This window comes from Crassostrea angulata, chromosome 10, assembly GCF_025612915.1.
Source record: "Crassostrea angulata isolate pt1a10 chromosome 10, ASM2561291v2, whole genome shotgun sequence".
NCBI lineage: Eukaryota > Metazoa > Mollusca > Bivalvia > Ostreida > Ostreidae > Magallana > Magallana angulata.
Genome location: NC_069120.1, coordinates 9,870,042 through 9,894,220, shown reverse-complemented (window position 1 = coordinate 9,894,220; position 24,179 = coordinate 9,870,042). Strand labels below are relative to the sequence as shown.

At 33.8% G+C, this 24,179-nt stretch overlaps 1 protein-coding gene and 1 long non-coding RNA gene across 13 annotated transcripts; both read right to left on the bottom strand.

Moving 5' to 3' along the window:
• Positions 1 to 233: 233 nt before the first annotated feature.
• On the bottom strand, positions 234 to 4,706 carry LOC128167410 (uncharacterized). Its single transcript, XR_008241235.1, has 3 exons — positions 4,102 to 4,706; positions 2,244 to 2,402; positions 234 to 1,255 (listed from the first exon to the last, which is right to left on the bottom strand). It is a non-coding gene; the product is annotated as an uncharacterized LOC128167410 (long non-coding RNA).
• Positions 4,707 to 15,147: 10,441 nt separating this feature from the next.
• LOC128167343 (uncharacterized) lies at positions 15,148 to 23,059 on the bottom strand. 12 transcript variants are annotated; one of them, XM_052833019.1, is made up of 4 exons: positions 22,917 to 23,059; positions 20,940 to 21,040; positions 20,638 to 20,704; positions 15,148 to 18,726 (listed from the first exon to the last, which is right to left on the bottom strand). In XM_052833019.1, exon 4 carries the CDS (start codon positions 18,287 to 18,289, stop codon positions 16,124 to 16,126), a length of 2,166 nt encoding a protein of 721 aa, XP_052688979.1. In that variant the 5' UTR covers positions 18,290 to 18,726; positions 20,638 to 20,704; positions 20,940 to 21,040; positions 22,917 to 23,059; the 3' UTR covers positions 15,148 to 16,123. The 12 variants fall into 12 exon arrangements, with proteins under 12 accessions (XP_052688979.1, XP_052688980.1, XP_052688976.1 ...); XM_052833020.1 differs by lacking the exon at positions 22,917 to 23,059 and adding an exon at positions 21,877 to 22,040; XM_052833016.1 differs by lacking the exon at positions 22,917 to 23,059 and adding an exon at positions 21,592 to 21,831.
• Between the last annotated feature and the right edge of the window lie 1,120 nt (positions 23,060 to 24,179).

The following is a 24,179-nucleotide window of genomic DNA, read 5'->3' as shown; positions in this document are numbered from 1 at the left end:
CAATAGATTCACTTAAGCGCGTTATAATCGTTTGGAGACATAAAGCACAAACTGTTTGTACTAGAGAGTAAAGCCCGCTGTTAACTAAGCAGTGTTGACATAGCAGAATGTGAACTTTTCACACAAAAACGCCATAGAGAGGGTTCTGGCAGGGTCTTGTTTGTTCAGAACGAGTAGTTTCACCGGTATAGCTATTTAAAGCGATCGAAATTTTACAGAAAAAGCAAGATCTATGAAGCTTTATATATTTTATTCAAGAAAATGAATTGAAAATCATGTTCTCTTATGACAAAGATTAATGCTGAATAAGAGGTTCTTCACAGGATCAATGGCCTTAATGATAATGATCTGTCCCGTTCGTAATTGGGACACCGACATAAAGAGTTGTAATCTCCATGAAAAAGATTTTTAAATACAGATTTCGAAAGTTTTCACTCCCCGCCTACAATTAAACAAACATGCAAAGAAAGCGCCAAAAGGCGGCGTGGTGAAATCATATCAACTTCCAGATTCACCTTGACAACTTCCTCACATCTGCAAAACAAATCTCAACCAAGACCAAGAAGGATTGAATTTTAAATAACTCTAAATTTACTAAACAAATATACGGATATACATGTGTAATCCGTGCAATATTCCAGTTTTTGCCCTCCGTAGCTATAGAGGTTGACAACAGGCACCGGAAGTGAACATTTTGACCACATCGACAAAATCGTTTGTACATACAATTTTCTTATTTGAAAGACTTTGGTTGCATAAAATCAAGATATCAAATGCATATATATATAAAAACATAAATCATCAATTTAAACATTCATAGCTGCAAACATGAAAACAATTTATATAAAATGTCTATTTATTGCATTTTTCTGCGAGAAATAAAAATGTTACCATAAACCTTAATCTTTTGGATTGCTTATAATTAAGTTGCAAAAGAGATCTCAAACACAAAATGAAAGCGAAAGCAGACTAAATTTAACATATATTTATAGACAACAATTTAGTTTAAAAATCATTTTCTGTTAATATTTCACGTACACATATCAAGCACTTGAAGAAACGGATTTCTGCAGGAGTTGGTCACTTTGCTGTATCACGGTCACTTACCGTGATTATCCAACTGGTTTCTGAGATTCTGGTTGCTAGGGATGACCCAGAAATGGCAGCATGTGACAGAGCTGAGCCTAGTCATCAGCTATGCCAACATCTTGCCTAGTCTGAATCAAAATGCCTTATATCTCACATCCGCCATTACCTGTAAAACAGAGGAAAAGTAGGTAGATTTTGTCAAAATTGATCCACACAACTCAACTCATAATAGCCTGGTATTGAGATTTCCACGGCTCCGGTGCAACGCTGCAAGTTCTAAAGAGCCGCTCAATTGTTAAGGCTTGAATGAATTTTGAAAGTACTCGATTGAAAGACCGTCCCGAAAACCTCAAACATAATTACAACATTTCTAGCTAATTATTCTACATAAAGAAAATTCTTTAAACATCTCTTATTTGCTCGATGTTGTGGCATAATCGATCTTTTACACATGTGTTAAACTCCCCGCTTTATTCAAACTATTGATGGCTTCCCTTTTGAATAGGAAAAATTGGAGATATCGAGTTTCAAAAAATGTCCTTACAACATTTGGTGACGTCACTTGTCATAATTCAATATACATCAATACAAGTATTTAAATGGAACGTATGGAAAGCTCGTTGTCCGACCCTTGATAAACAATCACAATACAAAATGTAAATTATTCAACATCGATTCAAATGCTCGATAAACGATGTTGAGCAATGCCTCTACGGACGACTAGATATAAAGTTTCTTATTAATATATCTGATTCAAATTATCATAATGGTTTTAATTTTAAATATGATGTCATCTGATTCATTAAAAAAAATGGAGTGGGAAACAAAAGGCCTTACATTCGTTTTTTGTTGGGATAATTTTTTATAAATATTGAAAAAAAAGACAAAAAGTAAAGAAAAAAACCAACTGATTTATAAAATAGACTGTTTTGCGATAGATTTTCTATTAAACATAGAATAGCAGGCCATATTAAACAACTCATGAATGCGTGATTTCACCCCAGTTGTAAAAAAAAATCCCGAAATGTGATGCCTGAACAATACTGAAAAGAACAGCAGAATAAAAGAGGTGAAATTGATGAGGCGGTTAACGCCACGTGGTAAACGGTGAACGACATCTAAGGTGACATCTGCTGACTGTTATATATACTTACAGTAATGAAGCCGAGCCGCCTTTCTTTCTGGTCATCCCCCGCGTCCGTCATGAGGAATTACCATAACCAATGGACTTACACGGACAAAGGGCCCCAAACTCCAACACAGTGAAGTTTTACTCCATAAATGGCTGCCTCTAACTTGTGTAAATGAATCCCCTGAATAAAAAAAGTCAATATTTGTTAAAGTATGAAATGCTTGTTCTAACATATAACCGGTTTTTATGTAGGGCTCCATTAGTCGTCCAAATATAGCCAATGGATTAACGTGGGACCGCTGTGGAAACCCCTAATGTTGACAGGACTTCTTAAGAGATCTCAGAATCTATGGCAAAAAGGACACAACTTATACATACACGGGGTATTACATTTTGTTAGGTCTAGCACCCCTCCAACCCAATCAAAATACGGTCTCTGTCATTATGAGAGTTGCGCAATTTAGAATCACGTTCTAAGGAAATAAGATCCTATCTAAATTTAGAAAAAAAATTGTGATTGAATAAAACCGATTTGATTTCAATTTATTCAGAGCCTTTCACTCTGTATAATGTTGTTTAAATCTAGAAATCACGTGCGTTCAGGCATTTCATTGTTTATCTCATTGTTAATCATTTTTAAAACAGGAGGTGTTTAAGATTTGTTACACATCTATATAAAATAGGGCATTTGTTGAAAAAAGAAAGATTTGTAGTCAATAAGTTGTTAAAATATGCCTCGAATAAGTCACAGAAGGAATGAAAATATAAGCTAAAATAATATTAATTTCGAAATCGGTATGAAAAGTTTAACGCATCAAAGAAAATGAATAAGTCTGAAGGATGACACTGAAGTATTGCACAATTCCACAAAGGACCGTGTTCCTTTTCCTTGGGGTGTGTTCCGATACTCGCCAGATAACATCTTCTAATGATAGAGTAACAAGCTGAAAGATTTCACTTGGTAGAAATTCAAGACCTCTGATTGCAAACAATTTCTAAAATTTCAACTTTTTAAAAATCAATCAGAAACAAGATATCAAAATTGGAATTTTTCAAGGCTATAAAATTTGATCCCATGTTTGACCGATGAGCAGATTAAAAAAGCGTTTTCCTCTTAAAACTAACATAAATTAGTTCACTAAATGTAATTGAAGTATACACAATTTATCTGCAGCTGAAGTTTGCGGTAGACTGAAAAAAATATAGGACAAAAATTAAGATCTTTTTTTGTTCATTTTCTGGAATAATTACATCAAATGTTAAATGAATGAAATTGTACCCTGAACAACAAAGTCAATTAAATAAATGATGAATGCTGAAGTAAATGGGAATTTTATTTTTGCTTCACTGAACTATGTCAATATTGCTTCGTCGATTTTCTTACCCACGTTTAGAAATGATTGCTCGAAAGATTTTTAATACGACACCTCAAATTTAAAGCATTCCACGCTTTTCACTATACAATGACTGTTTTCATAAAGGATGTTTTCCTCTGACTATCGGGTATACACCTTAATTTTCGCGTCAATGCATGTTTTCGATATGTACAGCAAACATTAAGAGATTTTTTTAACTTTCCGATTTATTTTAAGTGATGACATTCTGTCAACTTTATGATGCCTCTTGGCACAAAATTAAAATACACATGTATTTTACATGTAATGCAAAATGTATATATAACATTTTTGGGACTTAAACTTCGATAAAGTTGATTCTGTCATAGATTATTAGGATAGAAGGGTTGAATGAAATACAACACGTATATTTCACTTTTTTTAACACACTGGCAACCTTTTATATAATGAACTAAAAATAATGATATATATATATATATATTTATATTAATTTACAATAAGTAGGTTTCTGGAGAGAAATCTAACCTTGTGTATTTTTCATCAGCTGTGTTTCGTCGGTGTATATCCACCATTTTGAAGATCGGCATTAAGGATTTCGAACGCATGCAACCTCTGCTGAGCGACCAATATAATTGCGTTTGAATCCCACGCCGCGTGAACTTGTTTCGACAAAGCTAATACTCTGTACAAATATAAGTGGTCAATTCTCAAATGTTTATTCTTCAGCTCTATGAGAGAACTCGCTCTAGGTAACTTTCTGTTAGAAGCAGCCAACGTGTGTACGTTCTTTCAAGCTTCACTTGGTTTGAATAATCGGAGTTAGGTTTACCAATTAAATTCGAGTGCAACACGGGTTTTCATATCTTTCACACATAAGCAATGTCCCCTTTTCTAACGTTTCGAAGTCATTTACAAAATGAATTGATCGTTTAATATGTTGGTATTGCATTTTTTAAAATGGACCGGTTTTCCGCCTGCATTTTGATTTAAATTGTAGGCGTGAAGTTGAATGCTAGATATTTCTTCTGGTCGGTTTCAATGGAAGTTGAATAGTCTGAAATGATATTAAATCTTGGATTCACATAGCCTTCATTGAAATGTAAGGAGCAAATCTTATACTCCATAATGAAAAAAGAGGAAAGATTGGATCATTCAGGGGCTATTAAAATTTTATACAGGCATTTGAAAGAAATTGAATGCAGATTTGAGCAGATGAATCATGAATTGAAACAGCTAGGTAGATTAATCATGAAGTTGTTTGGAAAGAATTATTGTTCCTACATGCAATATAATAAAATTTGCATTACCAACAACACAAGTCAGTTATGTAATGCAATTGTTTTAATTTTACATGGGCAGGACCTTAGTTCTTGCAGTATACATGTATATAACGACATTAGCGAGCAATGTTTTGTGTAAAATTATATATCTATCAATCAGTGATGTATGAATCATTGTATTGAATTATACAAAAAATGCATAAATTTCTTGCAATGCTCATACTAGTACTTGTATTAAATGGAATACATGCACACTGTTACCTGTTTTTGTAGAATTAGGCGTGTAAATGATAAAATACCGGTTATATACATTTTTTATTTTTAATCAAACTGAATATAAATACCACGCCTTCAAATTCTTTTGTAATTTTTTATTTTATGATTCAATAAAAAAAATCAACATTTTACACAATGAACTTCATAATGTTACATGTATATATCTTGTCAATTACTGGCAGTAAGGTGTAGCTTATCAGAAAATTAAAAAGTTTAATAAACAAGTTTATATCTTCAATAGTGTTTACTCATTTTTACCTATAAATCATGTAATGTATAGATGAGATACGTATAGATGATGATATAAAGACGAAAGATTGCAATGTAGACAAAATATTAAAGCATCACCGAGTTATATAAAGAAAAAAAAATTAATGCATCACCGAGTTTTATAAAGAAAAAAAATCAATGATGTCTATTCTTGCCAAAGCATTTACAACCAATTGTACTTTTTAGATTTATTTGTATATAATTGTAACACGTTCATTATAAACCAGTGTTCTGGTTTTAAAAGAATAAAAAATTGTAGAAAGTAAACTGAAACACAAAGCCTTTTTTGAATGTTGCAATTTAAATACAATTTTAGAGGTTCAAAGTATCGATTAAAAAAAAAGCAGTTTATGTACTTGTATTAACTTTTTTTTTAAAACTATTTAGAAATCCTTATACAATGCTACATATGTCTAAATATTGTCAGCCTTTGACCATGGAGAGAGAAAAGCCAATTAGTAAAAATACGATACTTAAATTGATAAAACATTTCCCTTTATTTTCTAAGTTTTAAAAAAGTTAAGAAAATGCGATAAACACTTTTTACAAAATTGCCCTTAAGCTTCATACAATAGTTTGCATGTCCCATGTATTTTCTAAACTGAGATATCTTCAGTAGTTTCCAAGGTGGACCATTGATATTTTACCCATAACATAAGAATGGTTTCTATCAGAGATATGGATTTACCAATACAAATATGTATATAAGCATATTCTAGTAATCAATCCTCAAAAAGTAAACATAGCAGGTACATACTTGATAAGTAGGTCATATTTAGTTTTCATGAAAATGATTAAATAATATTTTGATAACGTGCGTATGTGAATGATTGCGATGATATTAATTATAGTTTTATGATTATATTGTACCGTTTTAACAGTGATATCGCTTTTCTTTACGTTGTTGTACATTTACACAGTAAAACAATCAGGACTACAATACCTGGTATACCAAAGCAATATGTTTGCACTGTTTGAATAATTTAATTACAAAGAATATAGCCCATATAATTTTCATAGATTCAAGGTAAGTACACAATCTATTATTTAAATGAAGGTCACACATTTAAGGTTTTATCGGTGAACTTTTACCAATCGTTATTGTTATATATGGACATTGTCATGATATACATACATGTTAAGTAATAACTTAATCCTGATCATAATGGACAAGGCATAGTCATTGTTTGAAACAAAGTAACATGGTTATATTTTACAACACATATTAAGCACATTGTACAACATTTGGTGCGTTATACTGTAAAAATATCAAATTAATGCTGTACCCATTATCATGGTAATAATGTACAAAGTATCATACGTTCACTTTTTGGGGGAGATGAATCTCTGAGTGTCAATTTAAACCAACATATTTTTTTAGCCGTTCAAAGATTTATCAGAGATTGTGGCAGATTCTCGTAATTTCAATCTTTCAATCTTACTGCCTAGACCAAATTCAAACAGAACTGTTTTTTTTTAAATACATGTACGTTTGGTCAGTAATTTAACTATTTTAGTAATATCCATTTCTATGTACTTTCCATTCTAAACTACTATACAGTTGTAAATTGTTATACTTGGTAAGAACCTCGTAAGTTGTAAGAACTTGTGTTCGAAACATTTGTATTTGTTTATGCAAAAATATGTTCAAATCAAATCAAACCATACGTTCACTTTACAAAAATATCATGGTTGCCTTGCCTTGCCCAAAGTATTTGTACTGTACAAAATACAATATTTTACTTTATGAAAGTATCGCTGTTACACATTACACAGTAATATTGCTACACTTACAATAAAAAAGTTACTTGTAATATGTAACATTTACTCCTCCAAAGTAATAATGTACAAAGTTTCATGCTTACACTTTACAAAATTATCATGGTTGGTTACACAAAGTAACAGGGTTGTACTGTGCAAAATACCTGTACATTGTTTTACTTTAAAAAAGTATCATTGTTACACAATACAAAGTGAAATGGTTATACATGTACTCACAATAACAATGTCAATTCCAAAGTAACAGTGTTGCTCTTTACAAACCTGGCATTATAATGATTGCACTAATCAAGTTTATCCCTAAAAGATAAACAATGTTATGTAGAAAGACTTTGATTTTTTTAATGATAAAAATCCGGAATTTTTGTGTCCCTTCAAACCGTTTTTTACCTTTATTTATCAAAACCTTTATACGCTTGTGCATACTCATCTATTTCCTTTTTCCGCTGTATCAGAAATCCAAACCCACCCCTCCCTACCCCAAATTTTGAATTTTAACTAATTTCAACCATGTTTGTTTCAAATGCTCTGTTTCTGCCTGTGTCTTTTTATATGTTTCAGAAATGTGCAGAAAAAAGCCATCGTCATGACTCAATTCAGAACAAGCCTGGTTAACGTTATGAGGAATTGATGTGTAGCACACTGAATTTTGACAGTAAAACATTTGCGGTCGGATACTGTTATTTCCAGGTCCGACTGCACTTATATAAACCTTTTGTGCTATTTTACCATAAGCACTTGTTTACTTAATCAAAATATTGTTATCTAATAAAAGGCATGACATTTCTGCCACCCATGTGTTAAGTGCTCTATTTTGGTTAATTTTTGGATAAAGTGGAGCATATAGATGCTAAACCTGTTTCCTTTTAAAATGCACATGTTCAATTTTTAAAACTGATATTATTTCTAATTAATCCCATAATGTGGCATCTCTGTGTTTTGCTTTTAAGCAATAGTCTTTTCGTAATAACACGGTATTGTGGTTACACGGTGACATTTTTACATTTCACAAAGTGTATTTTTGTCATTCCATTCAAAGTCGCATTGCTACATTGTACATCGCATTTACATTTTAATTTCAAAAACTTAATCATATATCTTCATCTCTCAGGTAAACGTATCTATGAATATGATTTTAATCAGTATATGATTTAACTTTAAAACATCGAAATAATCGTAATTATCGTTCAAATCTTACTAGAAAATACTGATCTGAAGCAGACAAGCGAACCAGCAAATGCAGTTGCAGATTGCAAGCAAAGTATTGAAGGTACTGGTCTGCCTTCTAAAATATGTTGACATATCAGATTAACTACATTTTTACAACTATCATATGTATTGTATAACTTAAATTGTTAGAAATTGTGACTATGGGAGCTTGATACATCTATTTTATTTTAGAAATCCTCAAAATATTCAATACATTTACGTTCAGATTTTTTGGGATGAATTATATAATTTTGAAACGACAAATTCTACTTTTTGAACATCAAAATCATGTGCAATATTTTAATTGTAAAGATTTGTTTTTTTCTATGCCATTTCTATTTAAACCAGTTAAAATATATAATTATTGATCATTTCATTGTTTAAAAATCAAAATTTGAAACTTGGGTTATCTCTCTTCTTTTTTGTTAAACGAAAAACTATGTGTAATCTTTGGAAAAATAATAATAATAATAATAATAATAATAATAACCCGCCCTCATTTCTAACATGTTGGTTACTTACGTTGGTTAGAGATATGATATTTAGCCGGTTACACAATTACATAATTTTGTCACATTCATTTTTTGCAGAGTGGAAAATCTCAATTATGTACTAACAGTATCAAATACAGACGGGATTAATGCGATTTATTATTACATGTGTAAACATTATCATATTAATTGTTTAATTTGGAGTTTATTTATTTGGCACATTTACTAAAGAAAATCTTAAATTTTTCTGTATTTTCTGTAAAGATGAAATGCAAACACTGTAAGGCTTAGCAGTTATCTTCCCAAACAGAAGACAGTTGCTTGTTTTATAATTTCATATTTTTAAGAAAAAAATATTTATTTAATAAATCAAAACAAAATTGTTACTGATATGTACTGTCTCCCCACAAATGTTTATTTAGAAATAAAATTTGGTGTTATGACTATAGCAAGGGGGAAAATAGTCATAGGTTTGTTCCCGTTTTGCACACATTTGAAAATTAGGTATCAAAAAATGTGTGCGAAACGGGAATTTGACCAGGTGAGATAATTGCTTAATTGCTATAGTCTATATCACAATTCCTGCGAGGGTAATTGACAAGAAAATAAGTAAAACATATCTACTCGCAATTTATATATATATATATATTTAAATTTATTTTATCTTACAATATAACTTGCATAAAAGCACATTTACATAATAATCACCATCCATATTCATGAATTTGATTTCAAACATTAATTTGGTCATGAACAATTTCATTATTATTTTTCAAATAAGAAAGATTATTGCAAAAATGTTGAATATGTAGCGCCTTTGTTTAACTTACTGCCTACAGGAAGAACATGTACACGCTAAAAGTTTGAAGAGAAAATATCATATGTTAATATTTAATTATCGCTTTTCCTGACATAAATGGAGGAGATGTGTCTAGTGAAAACGCTGCTTGATATTTTTCATTTATGTTGTGGCTTGAATAATCGAAGAAATAGACACACTGTATGACGATAAATCGGCAATTTTATATGCTTCAAAAACTGTAAAGATTATTTCACAAAACGTATCAAACGTAGACCTAATTCATGCATTTTCAACTTTTTTCAGTATGAGTTCTATCGCATCAATATTGAAATATTATTTTTGTCAGATTTTTTTTTATGTATTTAACCTCGGATTTGAAAAACCAGAAAGTGATTCGCCATATACTAAAGCGGTGATGTCATAAGAACTACCGTCAAGGTTGCTACTTCAAAGATTGAAATATTTTGTGATAAAGATCTGTTTTCTTTCATAATATTCTTTCTGATGATACCAAACAATCAATTATAAACATGCGTTTTACATAATTTGCAACTCAATTATAAAAAGAGACACGGAGTACCCCATATAACTGTCCATGTAGTTTTCCCCTTCATCATATAACTATCCATTGAATCAGCTTCCAATTGGCTTGGGACCAGCAATTTTTTCTGATTCATTTTGTTTTATATTTAAGGTAAATGGACAAAAATATGATAGTCAAATCATCTAATCATTATTTTTTTTAATCAGTGTGTGGAAATTGAAGACTTTTTAAATATATCATTATCTTTATTTAATCAAACGAAAAAAATGGTGATAGTTATTAGACCTAAAACACAACAAAATGTCTATATTCTTCTTGTTTTATCGTTAAGGTGCTGATAAAACACAGGTAAAAAAACAGGTAAAATCTTTGACCGAAAGCAGACTATAATTGCTATCACAACACAATTCACACCTATTGTTCTATACCCAATTATCAAATGTGTGCAAAACGGGAACACACCTAGTCATAACACCAAATTTTATTTTTAAGTAAATTTTTTTTTGGAAGACAGATATGTATTAAATAGTTTCATGATTTATGAAATTAATAATTTGGGACTATAATTTTGGTTTTTGATAACATTTTCAGAGTTGATTTTTTTTACAGATGTCTCTTTATTATGCAATATAAATACGACATACAAATGTCCTTTTTTGGTGTTACCTGGGTAAATTAGTCTTTTAAAAAAAACGCAAAGGTGCTTCCGCTTATAAAAACATTGGCCTGACACGCTAATGGAACTCCATTGTATATATGTAATTGATTTACTTTGAGCTGTTACTGACCAATGTTTAATCACATCGATGCCCAAGTGATTATGTAATAATATTTAGTTCCTTTTGTTAGTTTGTCTTTTTTTGTTAAGAAGGCCGCAAGGCCTGAGGTCAAGCACAGGTGTACCTATTATCTCAATTATCGTGACTATCTTTTTAAGGTCACGTGATTGCTCATTTTAAATAATCTTCTTTATTAGGAAAATTTTTACAACTTTGTTTCGGTAAATCAACCAATCCTAAATTCTGATTGGCTAAAATCCTCGAATCCAAAGACGCAGGTTTGTCGGTGGAAATGCGCCCAAGCTTGGTCACTTCTATCGACGCCATCCTAAATAAAACATCTGATAACAATTATTATACTTATATCTCCTTTCTTTGGATTTCCAGCCACCGTAGAGGACGAGCCATATTTGGAAAGCTCCCACGAGTAGAGCTGTTAATTGATCCAACAAGGATAATATCCCTCAAAGCGAGTTATTTCCCCTTTTATAACGAAAATAATAATAACACGGGAAAACACCCAAAGTAACAACGTGTTAGTACATTAAACGATTTTTTAAATTTCAAAGTCCAAAACGAACGCACTTGCGTTGATTTAGTCCCAAATTTAACGCACTCTAGAAAAAAAATCCGAAATGCATATTTTTTTTCAAATTGCGTTGTCATACAGCGCTATATTTTTCCTCTGAAAATTTCTCTCTTTACCTTTTCCAATCGTTGTGGTTTTCTGTATGAGGCCGTAATGGTTAAAATTTGCAACAAATATAGAAAAGTACATGTAAAATATACATTCCAATTTCCGCTTGATTGCACTGAATGAGGAGCAGAATACTAATTCAGTTTCATGTTAGATTAAATTAACAATTGGAAAAAGTTAAATTAGTTTATTTAGGATATAGAAAATAGGAAAATGAAAAGTTGGTGCATCGTTTTCATGCGCAAAAAAAACCCCTCAACAACAATTTATGGACGATGATAAAAATTGATAATTACTTGGCTACCAACAATATCTTAGATATATCAACAATATCTTAACTGTTTTCTTTTATGTTTCCATTGCCTATTCTAAATAAAAGAAAATTATATTTAATGTTATTTGTGATTGATTTTTGTGGTTTCGAACCACCGTTCGTTCGATCCTCAAATCTTCTGGTAAATCGATTTACACATGTACAAACCTACGGATGCTGTGCGAAATTTACATGTATCTACGTTCATCAAAACTTTTGGAACTGTGTACAGTATTTGAAAGAACAGCGTTGTATGTGGGTATGTCCTTTACATTCTCTTCAGTGGTTTCGGGTTTGGAGTTGGGTTTCAGATCAGTATACTGTACAAAAGAAACACGAAGAGAACCATTTTGTATAAGTGATAAAAGTGTTACTTGCACACCTTAACGAGATAAGTACCTTAAAACTTTTAGATAAACACATCGTACCACGGTTTTATAAAAAAAAAAGTCGTTATATATTGTACTGATATAGCGATTCCTATCTAAAAACAGGCACTTTTTGGCACAGCAATGGTTTTTCTAAAATATGAAGAAAAAACATGGAATTGCGTTTCCCCCTTCACTTCTTTGGACCATGTTAAAATTAAATTGAAAATAAGGGAAGGAGCAGTGAAGTTGAAAATATAGGTATACCCCCCCCCCCCCCCCACACACACACTTTAAAAAACGATGCTTCGTGCCCGAAAAAGGTTATGAATTGATTTTGTACGGTACGATTCTGAAAATATTCCTTGATTACAGATACAAATGTATAATGTTTCAAAAATTCAGCTTGAACGAGGTACAATACTAGTATGTTCTAGTGAAAACTTTTTTTTCTCATGAATAAAACACATGTATTATCTGACATTTTTATCTTAACATAGAATGGGATTCAATACATTTCTGTCAAAATTTGCCATTTTGGGAAATCCAAACATTTATTATATCACTTTAGAGTTATCTCGCCTATCCTTTTCCAACTCTGCTCAGGTGCATGATTCGTAGATCCAGACAGGAAACCTGCGTTTAGTCCTTTTTGGATATTCCGTTTTGAGCATCTGATCTGTTTCAGTGCAAGACGTAGACATATAAGGTAATGTTAATAAAATCTTATAGAATTTTGAACACACGATTATGTACACACCAATATTTCTTCTGATTTTTTAAAAAATATTTTTAAATTCACCTACTGGCTTATTTTTACAGCAATTATATACAAGTAGATTTCATCACATGTTGTCGCATTTTACAAGGTTCTTTAAGACTTTAAAAACTGCATCTAAACTGTCAGTTAGCATAACAAAAAATAAAAAAGAAAAAAACCCCGAAAAAAAACAAAAAACAACAACAACAACACGCCTTTCTCTTACTTTAATAGCTTACGATGAAAATAATCTCATTATTATTACTAGAAAGTTTTAAAGCTTTACTCATAATAAAATCCTATTTCCATTATCTCTTTGACTTGATAGTTTCCAAGCCACGGTCGATTGACGGTAATCATGTAATGGCTGTCATCAAATCATTCCTCTTTCTCCACTGTCCTGAGTCTTTACAACATTCGGTATAGATGTATTAAATGTGTGTTTCAGATTATCCCAATCAATTCGTTAATTGTTAAATTTGTAAGAGGAATTAGACCTAATAGCACATAATGCATCTTCCAATGATAGAGAGAAAAAATGACTAATGTCATATATGAACTACTCGTTTTTGTTTCCCACAGAACACATAATAGTGTTTGAAATAAGCTCGTAACTTTTTTTTAGTTTTATAATGTTATTGTTCACCAAAAATAGCCGCATAACAATATAAAAACAGAATGTCCAACATTTTATCATGAGGGGGGCTGAATTTCAGATTATTTCCATCAGAGGAAGAGCAAACTCTTTCTTGAACTCAACCTTACATGTAACAAAAACGAACAAAGTGTCGATAAGATTTTCTATTTGATTTAATACAGTGCCCGCCCATCGTTAAGATTATATTGTTCTTAGAATCTTTCTAAATCTGCAATCCAAACGCAGGGAGACCGATTGAGAAAGATTTTACTACATTTAGAACACAATAAAACTCAAACAAAACGGAGATCCGATATCTGTGACAGGGAACACAATTTAAATGTCAAAATTGAGACGACTGTGGATTACGGCACCCAAAACTTGGTTTATAAAACAAGACCCCGGCGATTGTGTATACATGTACTCTTTATCTGTTATATCTTGAAATCTTACAAACCTCCATACACAGTATTGTAAAAACCATCCAAATTTTGTGTAATTTAGTGTGTAATCTGGGCGTGCAAAACATTCTTCAACAAAAGGCTATAACTTGACATTGAAAGAAAATAAAAGTTTTGTTGGATTCATTCAGTGATATGATATCAGTATAATTTATATGATGTCAACCTGCATTATAAAATTGTGAATTTTTTTTTACATATATAATGGAAATGGAAATGGTCCATGTTTGAGCTCAAACAGCTGATACGAGGGCCAATAAAAAAATACGAAGACTTTTGTCATAGCTATGTTACTTAGCGTCAGATCATTACTAAATTTGGTAGACATAATTTAGCAATAGTTTCAAACAATTTGCGAGAAAAAAAGTTAAATTTTCCCTTATTTCTAAGAGTTATTTAGAATCTAATAATGCAAAAATGAGGCAACGGCGCACGGTCAAAATTTGTGTTATGTCAACAATGAAACAATGTAATGTTGAAAGTAATATCTCTATAAATTGGGCTTAAAACCAAATGAAATTGAAACCTTAAATTAAGTAAAGTCATGGTATTCTATGTTGGTGCACATATATATCTGTTAGATATGACTTTCATAAAAAATATATGATAGAGAGCCACATTGTCTTTGTATTTTTTGATTGACCCTCGTAGACACGTAATGTTTAGCAGACATGCGTTTTTAGTTGTTTTAGTGCATACTGGCTGCAACTTTTACTAAACGATGTCGAACAGTGCTGTACTTTGTTGCAGCCTTTGTTACATAGTGTCAGATATAAGTGTATTTTGTTGCAACCTTTATAACAATGCAGTGTCGCGCTGCCTGTTGTTTCGATTCCAGGACTCGGGTACAGAAGATTTCACTGATGATACTATTGAGGGCAGAACAATGATGCAACATGATCATTCCCTCTTTCTCTCCTTTCTGTTCCTGCTATCTGTCGCCTAGTAGATATCGTCGCAAAAAAAGATAACAAAGAACGTTCGCATTCCGATACAGCGTTCAGTTATCTGGACGTTACGGGTACCTGCCACCTCGGCATATACATTATTTATCAGTCTATTCTCTGTTGTCACTGTATTAGTGTTGAGAAGAGATGCCAATTACCCATTACCTAACGTGTTTTAGACGTGACAATGCAAGCATAATGTGTGTTGACTTAGTGTTTGAAAGCCCCATCATACAAAGTGTGATCTCCGGCTCACACTGAATGCTAATATTGACTCCGTCCCCTGCCAACGAGATTATTAACGCGTGAAGTACTGAAGGGACGAAAACTTACCATTGTGTCAACGTTAGGGCATCTCCAAAGTCAAAAGAGATTGACCATTCACAGAGGTCCACAAGGACCAAAGAAGTACACCGCCTACTTTTGATGATCCCTAAGAAATCTACATTGCAAAGACTATATTTTCATATTAGATTACCAGTATGTATATCTTATGACGTTTCTTATATTTCCCTCAACAATATTTTGTTTCCTTACATTTCCTTTAACAATAGTTTGCTAGCACAAACCGACTACTTTTATTTACTCAATTTTATTAAACCTATAAACACAACTACATTAACTCTTTAAATATACTAGTTACCCGTATGTCCTTTCTCGTTAATTACTCGTGTTTTCACCTTTACACGGTCTCATATTATCAAATATTGACATAACCTTACAAAAAAATTAAAAAGGAATGTTATTAATTAATGATAAATAGATTGATCCACACCAGTACTGATTTTATACATCAGATTTATTCATTTTTCATTTCTTCATTAGATTCATGTTTATTTTTTTTAAAATCTTCTTTCGTATCTGTGTATATGAAATTTGGCACAATAGGAACACCATTTTAAAGAATAACATGTTTAAAAAATCTATCTGACAGTCAAACCACGGATTCCTGGACTACATCCGATGCACCAATGGAATCATTGTGCCAGACCAGAATTGTGTCATCTTTGTCCTCTATGACGTCATTAACGCCAAGAGTTCGAGACAACTGTAAACCATTTAGTTCAGAAGCAACTTCCATTTGGTTAACATATAAAGGATTGCGAGAGAGTGAATGTTCTATATCGAATACATGCAGGTTTCGGCTTTTCTTTTTATGGTTATACTGTCTTCGTTCATGCACAGAACTGCTTCTTCTGAATACTTCAGTTCTATGCTGTCCAGTTTCCATACTGTGAACACTGAACGTAGTATCGGGACTTCCTCCTCCCTCCAAGAAACCAGGAAGTACCGTATCATAACTTGGCTCCCATTCATCTAAGCGACTTAACCACACGCGTACACTGTCAGTAGTCTCCAAACGCTCCTTAGGCAAGCTATGAAGATTCACAAAAGTCATAGGGTTTGATGGTGGCCATGTCATGGCGCCATCAGAGTCACATGACATAGAAGACCAATCGGTTGTATCTACGTAATAACTGCTGTAACTGAGGTATTCCGAGTAAGATGATTCGGTGGAATCGCCTATGGTGTATTCTGCAACAGAGTTGCTCAAAATATGTTTAGGTTTGGGAGAACCAAACCCTTTGCTGCCTATTAAATCGTTGCATTCGTGTGGAAATAAAGGTATATCGAGTTTCTTTCCCATCGAGTATTTCTTCACTTCGGGTGATTTTGAAACAATGTTTGTATTTTTTGTATCACTGGGTTTAAGCGGGGGTTGTTTGTGTTTTGTCTGTGGTGTTTTTACTTCTGCTGGTATAAACGATAATCGGGGGCGTTCGTTGTATTGTTCTAGGGCACTGTCTACACTCCTGATCGGTTTGGTGCTTCGACTACTCACATTGAGGGTGTTCGTGTTTCTGCTGTTGCTTGAGTTCAGATCACCGTTGCTCTCTCCAACTACAAGGCTTCCATTCCCCGAACCCTTACTGGACTGGCTCTTTTTCGATATTGGTTTCTGCTTTCGCATGGATTCAGAAATCGGTGTGAAAATAGACTCGATCTTAATCTCAGATGCTGTATTACTTGATAGATGGTTTATTTCACCCGGTTTATTTTTCTTCGGCTTTTTATTTGTGTCACCAATTTTAAGATTTGTTTGATCAAAATCAAAAGCATCGTCCGTCGAGAAATTGTCATCCTCATTTTCCTCGATATAACCGCAGCTGCACGATTTTAGGATGACTCCGAAAACATAGGTACACAATAAAAACACAATGCCCAATAATTTGAAAACGTAGCTTTGACTGGATAGTAATACCCAAGTCGCAGCCATGACAATATTTTCCACAAGAATCACGCTGTAATACATAACTTCTGTACATCGTATCACTTTGAATTTGTTCACGATTGCATCGAAAATGGACAGGATAGAAAGGCCCAAAATTCTCGTTGTTTCTAATGCTGAGCATTGGTTATTGCACTTTGCTTTGATTGAGAGTATCAGAATGAGTGTAATGAAATGAAGACCTATTGGAATACTGATCCAAAACGTTAAAACAGACGACATTACTATGATAGCACCACAGCGTGAACTTAACATGAGAATTGTTCCCATCACGAGAGAAAAGATCCCACACGGTTTTTTAACACGGCGGTCTCCATCAAGGAACTCGTCAGATTCGAAAAGTAAGTTTCCGAGGTTGAACATAGTGAACACAAAACCGGAAGAGATGACGGAAACACAGATAGTGGCTATTGATATGGCTGAGAAGTCGTTCGTGGTCAGAACAATGAATCCTTTTAACAAAATGTACGGTAACGTCTGAATCAGAACCTGTATGGTTCTCAACAGAACAAATTCTCCCCAATCATGTTCGTCGTACAGCATGAACAGTTTGAGGTACCTCCAAAGAAGTCCTATCTGGCCACAGTGAAGGAGGCCACAGATGAACCTTCCACATGATTTCCCGGAGAAGTCCATGGTTCGAAACACCAACACAGCAGAAATGATATTCGTAACGACGAATCCCAACACAATGAGACTGGTCACGACTGCGGTTCTCCACAGATCTTCGCTCGTCGCAGCATCGTTCATTTGGAGCGATGTTTCCACGATGTATGTCGCCATACTCAGCAGAGAAATTACGATTCCCATTGTTTCTCACTGGAGACAGCATGTTACAGCGCCATGACTGTAACTCGACAATTCTTAAAAAATATTAAAAATTCATTGACTCCCGTAAATCCTCCAGGAGTAGCCTGATACTTCTTCGGGGTGAACAGTATAGTATTTCTCAATTATCTTTTCTTCTATTGTTGTCTTCGACTTTCATTTTAAAACACATATCCAGTAAAATGAAATCAGATAACATCGCCATTATCAATTAGCATTGGAGGTCGGCACTTTCTTTGCAGTCATACATGATAAATACGTAGATTACGACTACAAACAGGTGTAGTGTCTTTAAATCCTTTGTCTACAAAGCGGAGCCATTTAGAACTTTGATCCCGGGGTGCATTGCTGGGTCAGCGGCCAGTTGCTGTAAGAATTAATCATTTCTTCCGTTCCTGTGGGAGACCTACCTCGGTATCCTGTGAATGAAGAGAAGTCATAAAATGTACTCTTAATACCATCTAACGTATCTGAACAATGTAAATTTAAAGTATAACACCATGAAATTTAATGCAAGAGTAAGCCTCCAATTCGTCCATAGTGTGCAGAGGGGTATTGAATCGAATCAGATAAAACATCTTTTCCGTTCTCGTGAAGCGTTAAATCAAAACGAGGACCGAAATTCGGGATCTATTTCCAGCGCTTTAAATACATTTCCGAGATGTCCACACAACGGAGTTCATATTTATGCCGGGGTATTTAGTCCTAAGTATAATTTCTTTTTTGAACACAGAAGTCTCCGCATGCAAGATATCCGTCAACTGAAACATAATCGTACACGTTTTGCAATTTCTTTTTAAACTGAGTGATGTATGGACAAGATATACATATTTAAATTCTTCCATCGGATCCACGAACTCTATAATTACACATGGTAATTCAGGAAAAATCGGATATCTTTTGGCGAGTTTTTGTAAGCCGTAAGCCGAGATTTATGCCTGTGCTGAAAGCCAATTATCGCATAATCACTTGGTACCCGACTAATATATTCCGCACACGTTACATTACAGAGGTTGCCTTTCTCTCTCTCTCAGTGTCGCCTTTGTGAGTCTAAGGAACTGTATGGGTAATTGCAACATTTACATTCAGAATGTGAATGGGATCAGGAGGAGACAGTTAATTATGAAAATATATTCCATTCAAAGATTACCTGATGTGACTTAATCGTGTAAAGTGTGTTTAATGCGACCCTATATGCTTTAAAAAAAAGATATGGTATTTGGAAGTCGCTATAAAACCTAATTATTATCGTCTTTGACTACAAAAGTAACCGATATCATCTTGTACATTCAGGGGATTACAAATTATTCTGTGGACGAATTAATATGACGATCCCTCAATTAAACTATTTTAATGTGTTTGATCAGTAAGTAAAAAAGCAAGAATCAACATCCTTTGATAATAGGTTTTAAATGTACACAGCGCCAGAGAGTGAGAGGTACATAAAAATGGGTAATAAATAGTTCGAATTAAAACACTGTCACGTGACGTCTTTATGAGCATCAAATTTGAATAACGTATGCAGACAGAGCGATACGATCTTAACACCGAATTTGATAACTGGATGGAATTTGAGTAAGAGGATTCTTGTTGCAGGTCCTCGATATTGAGGTTTTCCTTTCATTTAATAATACAGGGCGTTGGTACAAGGGCCGGGCAGATTGAACCTCTCTCCCACGCCGGAACTCGGAGTACTTTAACACCGTCAATGTGTGGAGTCTCTTTGTTGCATAGATTCTTACATCCTTTCATTAACTAATATCTTAAAACCCGTAAATCAAATCAATGGCATAAAACAATGTGTTCCAGTTTGTGGCTGGGTATAATTACCAGGTTTATAACAAATGAGGAAATCTTGACCTTTAAAATTAAAATCACTAGCTTGAAATACGTCATATTTTAAAGAAAAAAAAATCATATTTTACCATTATGCAGCAAACATCATCATTAAATTTCCATATCAATCATCTTGTCGGTCGTAAGCGGGTGCAATGAAATGGCTAATGTCTTTGAACCACGAGACCTAAACAACATTACCTATATGAATAAAGATTTATGAACCTCGATATTAATGCCCGTAATTGCTTTTTTACTTCCCCACTTGTTGACCGAGGATTTAGATCTTCACACTGGGTGCTCTTGTAGAGTTTAATAAGTGAAAAAATGTCGACGAGAGCTCGGAATAATAATAATAACCCTGGTCCGATCGTGCTTATAGAGAGAGCGCAGGCGACGGTTTGGTTCGATGAAGTGGGGGTATAAGAAGATTATCTACCAACACAGTTAGTGATTGACTGTCAAAACGTAATCACTCCACACTATGACAATACCTGTCAAATCACTGCTATATCCGGGCTTCTGTCTCCTAATAAGGAGTATTCAGTCTTGTTCTGTCACCTGTGAATGATTCAGTTTCCTAATTCCGGATTAACTGTGTACTCCATTGAAAACATACACAGCTAGAGGATTACAGACTTAATTAATTTGTCGAGCATTCACCGTATAAGGATATGTAGTATTTGATTTTTTATAAATCACATCTTTAATATCTGAATCACGTTGCTTAAAAGGTAATCGATTTAATAAATCCAAATTAAAATCTTTCATTAATTAGAAGTATAAAATAACTTACATGAGCTTGGCGATGTCATTGCTGGACTATTGCCATTCAATCTCGATGAACTACCCATAAACATCAGAGCTCGTGTAGTGTTGCTTCGTTGCGAAAAATACCTGAAAACCATCAAAGAGTTTTTAAGGGATATATTTTTCACACACTTCACAATATTTTGTCCTTTGAATACGGAAGAATCACACATAGGGGTGTTGTTTAAATGTGCTATTCAAACAGTGTTACTTTTTCATCCACAAGAATAAGCTGGTGAAGCAAGCATATCTGTAGCCAAAATCGATGACACTTGAGATTTAAGACTCTTTGTTCGATATTTTTTAAATAACATGTTTGAATTAATGGAACAATAGTCAAAATGTGTTTCTTTTTATCTATTTTCCCACATTGCCAATACAGAAAATTCCTTATGTTTCACAGACGCATATGTTGCAATTTTCATTCTGTGACACTTTCAGAATCAGAATCACGTGATCTAACACATAGAGGCCCCGCCAATACGTTCTTTCATCTTTTTTGTAAAAGAAAAGATAACAAACAGCGATAATATTCTGTAATAGATTTTTTAAACCCAAACCTGAGAGGACGCGCTCAACACAGACTAATTTTGAACAAACAAATCGCCATGAGGCGCCATTGGCGGTCATTTACGAACCATTTCATGGAGTCCCCCGATTCCTTGTCACATTAGACTTGTAAAATATAAAACAAATAGCACGCTCGTCTGTCTCATCTGAATTCAGATTTTAATTCCACGTCGTAAGTCAGAGATAGAGTTTAAATTCCACGTTAGATCTAAACAATCAAATCAATAGGTTATCAATCTCCATGTTATATATTTCCACTGTAAAAATAAGATCCTTTAAAAGAGACGGGTGACTGGTTTTTTTTTTGTCGATAATAAAGTGCGATAACGGCGAGACAATGAGGACTTATCTACCCAGCTCTATCTTTCCTCTCTGCGGGCTACAGTCTATAGTGGGCCCCCAAAGACCGATGGAACTACTCGATGACCTCTTGGAATAGTTGGAAGTTTCTTGAGTATTTCAATTATTTTTGTTTATCTGTTTGGACACTCCTGGGCTCTTCATTATCCTCTGGTAACTGGGCATAATCTTATACGTGAATGACAAAACGGGATGAAAAATGAAGACTGAACCTTACTGCTCTATTGGACATGGGGCTGTGAAGGGAAGTTATTGTGTTTCAACCCTTTTGTTGATTCGGTGTAAGTTTTCCTAGTGGCTGTGTTCGGCTAAACAAAGCGATGTCAGACCTATCAAATCAAATACAATTTAGGAGAATAAATAAAAATTCTTGTTAAATTTTGTCCTCTTTGTGTTAAAACTCACGACAATGCCGCGATGTTAATTCATTTAAGACTTTCACTGAGAGCCCCCTCTGACTTTCATTCACAACTTACTAGTGTTACAAAGTCTTATTAGTTTTTTTTTAAAGGCTAAATAAATCTTTGAATACAGTTGACACAGTGTTGTAACCCTACCGAGTGTCTTTTCTTTATTCGGAGTGTTTAAATATTGAATTATTTGGAAGATCACGCCCTATCACAAAGAGAGAATTTGCATAAGACATCAAACTCTGTCGGTTTTTCACCCAACCTCTAAACATTCCGAACCTTTTAGCCCTGCTACATCTCGATGATTAGAAGGTATAAAAATATAAAAAAGCTATTTTCAATAAACATTTGCCTGAGGGTACCTCATGATGGTTTTGCATCCGCTCCTTTTCACTTTTATATTCTTTTTATGTGTATCCATTTAATTTGATTTTAACTATTAGCAAAAGATGGGAGAATTAAGCTTGAAACTAACTCAAGTCTGTAATAATCTAACATTCCGCCACATTCCACAACTATATGCAATTTCTTAGTTCTTTGAAGCCTTACACAATATGGATTAATTGGGTTTTAGCTAATGCACATCTGTGCTAACACAGGTTTAAACAGAAAGTCGGTCTTACCTTTACATGTTCGTCTGGCTTCACCTCGGGTCGTCTGCCGAAAATGTGACAGAAGAGGAAAGACTTCTGACGTAGCAGAAATCACAGAACTTTGTCGTTTGTATGAAAAGTGAGGCTATTAACAATGCATCAAAGATTTGTATGGGTCGTCCATATTGACACGCCGATTACAAATATCAACAAGATGAAACTATTGATTTTAATAATGGGTTCTGTATTACATACATGTATATCGTGTTAAATTTTGCAAACACGAGCTATTGAACGTTAACTTATAGTTTATTTTTGAACAAATCTGACTCATAAAAGAAGTTGCACGGTCTGTATTCTTCGAGAACCCAAAGACCCTGCTTTAAAAGATTAATATTGACCTATAGGATCAAACGAAATCCTTTAAACTACTCGGTCGGGGAACAGCTGAAATAGAATGTAGCTGTTGTAAGGAGAAATCGGTTAGTTTTGTTGTTTTGTCGCATTATTGACGGATAAATCAGAACTGGGGCCCCCAGTCAAAATCTGGGCATTTTCTTGTGTACATTATTTTATGACTGGGATCCGTCAGAAACATTCCGGTATACCCCTAGCCCTGGGAATCAGATTTGATCCCACTGTCTGCCACGGTGGAATTTTGATGTGATAGAATCAATGATTAATTACTGCGATATCTTGACAAACAAATTTCTACAGTGCAGCACACAAAGGTCTATTAGTTAAATCGGTTTGTCATGCAAATGATGTTGCATACATGTAGATGTGGTCTACTTACATGTATATTTAAAGTAAATGAAATCCATAAAACATCTCAATTATTAAACGTAGATAAACAAATAATATTAATTACAGAAACAACATATGATAAGAAAGTGACGTGAAACAACTGTCTGTTGTTTGGCGTCCTTAAATTTCAAGTCTTGTCGCATCTTATTGAAATAGAGGTCGGACATGCGACATTTGAATTCCAAATTAAAAAAGAAAAAGAAAAGAGGAATTACATGTAAGCCATGTCTCTGTGTCTGGTTCAGTATAATTAGTTTCGTTGCAAGCCAAAGTTTAACATAGTGGTTTGTATCGCATGTACTTAACAAAATAGGTACACGTTTGGGGGGAGGGACGTGCTTTGGTTCCGACCATGTCTTGGGTACACTCAACAAAGAATCAAAGCGCAGAGAACGGCGGGGACAGGCTGAATGAACCTTCTCTAGAGCGCTGAATGGAAGGGTCCTTGAAGGCATTTACTTTCAAACATCGGGTTATTTAGATTGC

What these genes read in the sequence shown, in the direction of transcription:
- LOC128167343 (XM_052833019.1), bottom strand. Translation starts at nt 18,289, where the DNA reads ATGGGAATCGTAATTTCTCTGCTGAGTATGGCGACATACATCGTGGAA.